General features: G+C 56.0%; 1 protein-coding gene across 1 annotated transcript; it reads left to right on the top strand.

Annotated features, from left to right (window-relative positions):
* Nucleotides 1–559: 559 nt before the first annotated feature.
* On the top strand, nucleotides 560–8,301 carry MMP9 (matrix metallopeptidase 9). The gene is made up of 13 exons (XM_081291960.1): nucleotides 560–745; nucleotides 1,214–1,446; nucleotides 1,771–1,919; nucleotides 2,185–2,313; nucleotides 2,412–2,585; nucleotides 2,813–2,986; nucleotides 3,357–3,533; nucleotides 3,653–3,808; nucleotides 4,641–4,923; nucleotides 5,057–5,196; nucleotides 5,777–5,927; nucleotides 6,031–6,134; nucleotides 8,004–8,301. The coding sequence occupies exons 1-13, from the start codon at nucleotides 605–607 to the stop codon at nucleotides 8,120–8,122; spliced, it is 2,130 nt and encodes a 709-aa protein (XP_081148086.1). The 5' UTR covers nucleotides 560–604; the 3' UTR covers nucleotides 8,123–8,301.

The raw sequence follows: 8,301 nt of genomic DNA on the forward strand, positions 1-8,301 counted from the left end.
AGAGGAAGCCAAGTCCAGACAGGTTTTCAGGGAGGAGATGAGAGCACAGAGCCCGGAGTGTGGGGAGGGGCTAAGATGGGACTCTGGCCAAGATGGGACTCTGGCCAAGGCCACATGGTTGGAAAATGGCAGAGGTGGGACTGAAATCCAAGGAGGGGAGGCAGCAGATGGACAGAGGTGGGCTGGGGATCTCAAGGAGTCTGGACAAGGAGCCTGGGGAAGGAGGTTCTGTGGCTGACCACTTGAGGCCTTTAGATTGAGGGCTGGGGGAGTCCACCCCCTCCCTCCCTTTCCCACAAACTCTGCAGTTTGCAAAACCAACCCCTCCCCGGAGCGCCTGCGGTTTCCTGCGGGTCTGGGGTCCTGCCTGACTCTGCAGTGGAGCTGTGGCAGGGGGGGACAGGAGGAGTGGTGTAAGACCTTTCTTTGCCTTCTAGAGCTGGGGCTGCTCAGCGGACACACATACACACACACACACCCACACACACACACACCCTGAGTCAGCACTTGCCTGGAGGGGCGGGGCAGGGTCACTGATTCAGTTAGTGGCAACTCTTTAAAGCCCCTGCTAGGACAGCTGCAGCCAGACACGGCTACCCTCACCATGAGATCCCGGCAGCCCCTGGTCCTGGCACTCCTGGTGCTGGGATGTTGCTCTGCCGCACCTGCACAGCGCCAGCCCGCCTTTGTGGTCTTCCCCAGAGACCTGAGAACCACCAATCTCACTGATATGCAGCTGGCACAGGTAAGCAAACACCCCCACGGAGAGTGGGGGAGGGCTGGCCAGGAAGGTATGCAGTGGACCAAAGGGGGCATGGGGCCTCAGAGATGTTCAGGGACGTCTTGGGATGATGGGGAACAGAGGTGTCTGGGGTGAGGCACTGGGGTCTGCGATGTTCAGAGCAGATAACAGAAAATGGGGGTTGCTGGTGGGCAATGGAAGATGGTGTGGGGGATGGGACACTGGAGGATTCTGGAGTGGTCAAGAATTGGGAGTGAACAAGGGTAAGCCCCAGGGGTCCTAGGGAGAGCAGTGCCCAGGGGTGGGAAGGAGCTGAGGGTGTCTGCAGGAGGTGGATTCTTGAATGGGCAGCACTAGTGTCCTGGATATAATGCCTTACTGATCACCCTTGAGCACCCGAGAGACAAGTCCTGGGCCAGAAGAGCAGAGAAAGGGGCTGGGCTCTGGGATGTCTCTGCTCTCCATCCTCAGGAATACCTGTTCCGCTACGGTTACACTCGTGTGGCTGAGATGCACATGGATGCACTGTCCCTGCGCCCAGCACTGCTGCTTCTGCAGAAGCGGCTGTCCCTGCCCCAGACTGGTCAGCTGGACAGCGCCACCCTGAAGGCCATGCGAACCCCACGCTGCGGTGTCCCAGATCTGGGCAAATTTCAAACATTTGAGGGTGATCTCAAGTGGCACCACCACAACATCACATACTGGTGAGCGGTTGGGGTCAGAGTGGGTGACCAGGGTGGGGTCGGGATCCGGGTTTGTACTGGGGTGATCACATCCTGTCTTAGGTCCTGGATCCACTACTTGTAGGGCCTGGAGCAAAAAGCTCCAACTCTGAGCCTCAGTTTCCCTTTCTGAGTGGAACTTCTGTCAGGTCCATTGTGGGGACCCAAACGGCCGGGTGGGGGATATCTGAGGGGGATGCCCTCGGGGAACGAGGCATACGTTGAAGACTCTGAAACGTGGGGTGTCGCTGCTGTCCTGCTCCAGCCTCTCACTTCTGACCTCTTTCCTCCCACCTTCCCCTACAGGATCCAAAACTACTCAGAAGATTTGCCGCGCGACGTGATCGACGATGCCTTTGCCCGTGCCTTCGCCGTGTGGAGCGCAGTGACGCCGCTCACCTTCACTCGCGTGTATGGCCGGGAAGCAGACATCGTCATCCAGTTTGGTGTCGCTGGTGAGAAGGGGCAAATCAGGACTCCCGGACCAGGCATGGGAGGGAGGGCCAAGGAGAGCAGAGCCGCGGTGGACCCGCTTTCCTGGTGGCTTTGACCGCCACTTGCGCGCAGGGCGCCCCCGCCTGCGGGAGTGCAGAGCGCGCGCCAGGCTTGGAAAGCGGTGCGCGGGGAGGTTTCCGGGCCGCGCTGGGTCCCGCGCCCTTGCACAGCGCACAACCTGCCCAGCGATACTTGGCTGACTCCGGTTCCTTCTGCGGTCTTTAGAGCACGGAGACGGGTATCCCTTCGACGGGAAGGACGGGCTTCTGGCACACGCCTTTCCTCCTGGCCCCGGTATTCAGGGAGATGCCCACTTCGATGATGAAGAGTTGTGGTCGCTGGGCAAGGGCGTCGGTGAGATCTGGAGCCGCCCCGGTGTCCCTACACGCCTCCTCCATTCCCTTCTCCCAGGCCCATAAGCAGCCTTCCTGACTCAAGTCCTCTTCCCGCAGTGGTTCCTACCCACTTTGGAAACGCAAATGGAGCCCCCTGTCACTTCCCCTTCACCTTTGAGGGCCGCTCCTACTCCGCCTGCACCACAGACGGCCGCACCGACGGCGCTCCTTGGTGCAGCACGACCGCCAACTATGACACGGACCGCAAGTTCGGCTTCTGCCCCAGTGAGAGTGAGTGAGGGGTCAGGCGAGGGATGTGGGTGTCACTACCCTTGAAGGTCCAGAATCTTAGATTCTAATCCCATCTTTGCCACCAGTGCTGTGTGGCCTGCAAGTCATTCTCCTGCTCTCTGGGCCCAATTTCCTGAACTGAAGGGAGGAGGGTTGGACTGCAAGTGGTCGGTGGGTCAAAGCATTTGCTGTGTTGCACAGAAGGTAAATGGTTCTCACCTCCCCAGAACTCTACACTCAGCATGGCAATGCAGATGGCAAACCCTGCGTGTTTCCATTCATCTTTGAGGGCAATTCCTACTCTGCCTGCACCACCCAAGGTCGCTCTGATGGCTACCGCTGGTGTGCCACTACTGACAACTATGACCAGGACAAGCTATATGGCTTCTGCCCAACTCGAGGTACCTATCTGCCTACCTGATTCAGCCTTCCTCTGCCATCCTGCATCGGTTCCTCAAATGTGGCTCCTTCACTCATTATTCTGTCTCTACTCCTTCCTCATCCACACACCATGACTATGTCCCCTCGCCCTAACTTCCAGTTGCCCAGCCAAAAGTCCAGGGCTTGGACTTTCCTTGCTCAGCCTGAGGCCTCTTCCTTGGTTTGGTGACCTAGGCCCTGACCATTGGGGACGCCGGTCTCTGCTGTGCTCCATAGCGCCCATAGGCTTTAGAAATAGGCCACCAAGATCCTCTAGCTCCTTGCTTGGCCCCCCTCTGGCACTTTATTGGACCCCCTCCCCTGGCTCACCAACACTCTGGGTCTCTCCAGCTGACGCAACTGTGATTGGGGGCAACTCTGCCGGGGAGCTGTGCATCTTCCCCTTTATCTTCCTGGGCAAGGAGTACTCCACCTGTACCAGCGATGGCCGCAATGATGGGCGCCTCTGGTGTGCCACCACTTCCAACTTTGACAATGACAAGAAGTGGGGCTTCTGCCCAGACCAAGGTGAGTGGGATGGTTCAGGGGCTTCCAGGCTGGGGGCTGTGGCCTGGGCGATAGTGGAGGTCGGGTGGCCAGTGCTGGGGGCTCTGCCCGGAGCTACATCTCAGGTTCCTTCCCTCCAGGATACAGCCTGTTCCTTGTGGCGGCGCACGAGTTCGGTCATGCGCTGGGTCTGGATCACTCTTCCGTGCCAGAGGCGCTCATGTACCCCATGTATCGGTTCCTGGAGGGCTCCCCGCTGCACGAGGATGACGTGAAGGGTATCCAGCATCTCTATGGTGAGGCTGCGGGACAGGGGTGGACGCAGCAGAGGAAATGGGGTAGCTCAGCCACAGGACCAGGGAATGCCAGAGGGGGAGGACCTCAGCATCCGTTGGGGTGGGGCCTGGGAGCAGTCGCTGCCTGGTCAATGCTTGGAGATGGTGCTAAGGAACCCACACTCTAGGGAGAGGTAGATATGGTTCCAAAGCCAGACAAGCCACTTCATAGCCAGGTGACCTTGGGTATATCAGTTCACCCCTCAGTTTCCTGTCTGTAAAGTGTTAATTTTAGTACTTGCCTCAAAGGGCTGTCATGAAATTTAATGAGTTAGAATGATGTGTGGCATATAGGAAGCATCGTGTGTTTGATATTTTCATTGTCGTGATCTAGTGTTAGTTCCTCATTAAAAAATTGGGGATATGGAGGGTTGGGGTATAGCTCAGTGCTGAGTGTCATGTGCAAAGACCTGGGTTCAGTTCCCAGCACTACACACACACACACACACACACACACACACACACACACACAGAAAGGAGCAAAAACAGGTGAGGGTATAAAAGAATCTAAGTCATAGTTTTTTGTTTTTTTTTTTTTGGTTTTTTTTAAGATCAAAGGCTAACCTGTGAGTTTCTAAAGCCCTCAGCACTGTTTGGGATGGTGAGCCCTCTGTCCTCTGTGCACAGGGCCCAGGCCAGGAAAAGTATGACTTGAATGAAAGCCGAGGGCGTGGGGAGCGCCTGCCGGCTGCTGGGGGAAAGCCGGCTCAGGCTAGCGAGGAGAGCTGCGCCTGCGCGGGGCTCCGCTGGGCTGCGGGAGTGCAGGGGAGTCTCAGTCAGGGTCTCTCTTTAGGTTCTCGGCCTGAACCTGACCCAAGACCTCCGTCCACCACCACACCTGAGCCGAAGCCCACCGCTCCCCCGACGGTCTGCCCCACCGCACCCCCCACCGCCCGCCCCTCAGAGCTCCCCACAGCTGGCCCTACAGGCCCCCCTTCAGCTGGCCCTACAGGTCCTCCCACGGCTGGTCCTTCTGAGGCCCCAGTGACTTTGGATCCGGTGGACAGTCCCTGCAATGTGGACGTTTTCGACGCCATTGCGGAGATCGGGAACTCTCTGCACGTCTTCCGGGACGGGTGAGCGGGCGGCGGTGTGCGGATGACCCAGGGAGGTGGGGGTGACAGACGTGCAGATGAGGGACCGCCTCCTCCGCCCGCCGGCCCCAGGCTCCGTGCTCAGCGCCCTGTCCTGCCCTTTTCACGTCCTCAGACGGTATTGGCGATTCTCTGAGGGCAGAGGGCCCCGGCTGCAGGGCCCCTTCCTCATCGCCGACACGTGGCCCGCGTTGCCCGCCCGACTGGACTCTGCCTTCGAGGAGCCACTCTCCAAGAAGATTTTCTTCTTCTCGGGTTAGTTTTCTGCTCTCTGGCTCCGCCACCTCTCATCCCGCGCCAGGCGGGGAGGATCAAGAGACCCACTGTGACCGGTGAAGCCTACATCAGTGCCAGGTGCCAAGGTGCACCCTGTGATCCCAGCAACTCGGGGAGGCTGAGGCAGGAGGAGGCCTAGTTCCAGGCCAGTCTCAGCAATTTAGCGAGGCCCTCAGCAATTTAGTGAGACTCTGTCTCAAATTAAAAATAAAAAAAAATAAGAAAAGGCTGGAGATGTAGCTCAGAGTTACAGCTCCCTTGAGTTTAATTCCTAGCACCTAAATAAATAAATTAATTTAATTAAATAAAAAATTACACGATTGGAAAAGGGCTCCCCCTTCTGGTACCCGCAAATTGTCATATTTTCTGGGGTGGCATTTGGGTCCGGCGGCTCGCCACCCCTTGCACACTGGTACCCAGCTGTTGGGCCTCTTGGCTACCGAGACTCCGGGCACGCCGGGCTAGGAAAGGCCTGGCCGGCTTCTCCCCTCGGACATTCAAGGAGGACGTCCGTCCCTGCCCCGCCTGCCCAGTCCGACGTGACCCTTCTCCCCTGCAGGGCGCCAAGTGTGGGTGTACACGGGAGCGTCGGTGCTGGGCCCGCGGCGTCTGGACAAGCTGGGTCTGGGCTCTGAGGTGACCCAAGTCACCGGGGTCCTCCCGCGCGGCGGGGGCAAGGCGCTGCTGTTCAGCAGGCATCTCTTCTGGAGGTGAGAGCCACGCGGCCGCCGGCAGGGGGAGCCCGGGCGCCGTCGCCCGCCCGCGGGCTCAGCACCGTCCCTTCGCGCCCCCCCCCCCCCCCCCCCGCTGCAGGTTCGACGTGAAGACGCAGAGAGTGGATTCCCGGAGCCCCACTCCGGTGGATCAGATGTTCCCCGGGGTGCCCTTGAACACGCACGACATCTTTCAATACCGAGGTGAGGCTGCGGTGCGAGCCAGAGAGGGTCCCTTTAGGAGACACCACCCCCACTCGCCCCACTGCGATGGCGACTGGACAAATTCTCAACCAGAAAGAAAAGGGTCCCTGGAGATTGGGGAAGTGCCCCAGCACTGACCGACTAACTCTCTGTAGAGGCAGAGACGTCCCCAAGTCTTACAGGGAGTCAGCAGCAGAGTCAGGACCAGGACCCAGAATAACCGCGTCCCCAACAGGAAGCTGTTTCCCCTTTAGCACAGGATGTAAGGTTTGCAAGGGGGCATGTTCCCTTGTCACACAGCAACTCTCAGGTGCCAAATTATGCAAGAGCTATGCAGCCACTGGGATACAGTGAGAGAAAAGGCAGCTCCTAGATGGGCGTCTCTGGGCAAGCCACTGCCGCTCTTGGAGCCTCTGCGTTCCCATCTGTGAGTTGGGGACGAGTAGAGCTAGAGTTACTGCACTTTCTTCTTCTTTCTTCTTTCTTCTTTCTCCTCCTCCTTCCTCCTCCTCCTCCTCCTCCCTTCTCCTCCTCCTCCTCCTCCTTCCTCCTCCTCCTCCTCCTTCTCCTCCTTCCTCCTCCTCCTCCTCCTCCTCCTCCTCCTCCTCCTCCTCCTCCTCTTCTTCTTCTCTTATGCCATCAGTTGACAAGATCTGTTCCCTTACAGACAAAATCATTTTTGAATCTAGCATTTTTTTTTTTACTATCTCCTTTACAAACACTTTAATCCAAGCCATATTGGTTTCCAATAACCTTTGGTGTATTCCCTGAGAGTAGGGAGGGGAATGGTCCAGGCATGACCCCCAGCCTATTCCAAGGTCAAGGAAACTTACACGATCTGACCCCTGCCCCTCCAAGCCTCTGTGTTCCCATCCTCTCTGCTGCTCCTGTGATTCCCTGTACTCCACCTCCGCCCGCTGCTCTTTAAACAGATCAAGGTCATTCCTGTCTTAGGGCCTTTGTGCCTTCTGTTCCCTCTGTCTGGAACCCTACATTGTCACCAGGCTGCCTCTCTCTCATCCTTCAGATCTCAGTGTTAAGGCCATCTCAGAGAACTCTCGTTATCTTTTCACTTAGGAGTTTATATTTCTTTTTTTTTTAATATTTATTTTTTTGGTGTAGATGGACACAACACAATGCCTTTATTTTTATGTGGTGCTGAGGATCGAACCTGGGTCCCGCCTGTGCTAGGCAAGCACTCTACCGCTGAGCCACAATCCCAGCCCAGGAGTTTGTATTTCCTCCATAGCTTTCTACATTGTCAGAACCAATTTCATTTGTCTTCATATTTCTTTATTAGTCCTCTGACTTACGCCACTAGAGTATAAGCACCAAAAGAATTCAGATCATGCCTATACATATGTATTTTTTTGGTTTTGTTTTTTGCTATATCTCTAATACATCCAATAGTCTTGGCACATAGTAGGTACTCAATAATTTTAAGCATATTCATATTTTTTAAGAAAATTAGAGTCAGTAATTTTTTTTTTTTTGCAGTGCTAGGGTCTTGTTCATGCTAGTCAAGTTGTATACCTCTGAGCCACACCCCCAGCTCCAGTAAAAATTTTTTGAATGAATACATGAATTTGCTCAATGAATAATATTGAGTGAATTGCTTTGAGTATTAAGATAGGCCATCCATTCATTTATTTTCTAGTTCATTCACAAAATGTGTAGGGAGCACCTACTGTGTGCCAGTGCCTTCCAGCATCTCACAGGCAGGTGGTGGAGATGGAAGTGTCATGTAAAAATCTTGGAAAAATCTAGAAAGCCAGGAGGGATGATTGTAAAGCTCTTGCTCCTGTGTCTGCAGATGTCTGTGGGAGTGGGGTGGGAGTCACCCCTCTCATGCCTGACTCTCCCCTGCAGAGAAAGCCTACTTCTGTCAGGACCGCTTCTTCTGGCGAGTGAGTTCCAAGAAGGAGGTGAACCAGGTGGACCAAGTGGGCTACGTGACCTATGACCTCCTGCAGTGCCCTGAGGACTAGGGCTCCCTTCCGGCTCCAGCAGCGCAGTGCAGGTCCCCACGGGACCTCCCCACGGGAAAGAGGCCAGTTTGCAGGATACAAACTGGTGAAGTCTTCTAGAACACAGAGAGGAGTGGGGGTGGGCTGGGCCCTCTCTTCACAGCTTTCTTTTTTGTCCGAATGTTTCTAATAAACTTGGA

This window comes from Spermophilus citellus, assembly GCF_964194105.1.
Source record: "Spermophilus citellus genome assembly, chromosome: 4".
Taxonomy (NCBI): domain Eukaryota; kingdom Metazoa; phylum Chordata; class Mammalia; order Rodentia; family Sciuridae; genus Spermophilus; species Spermophilus citellus.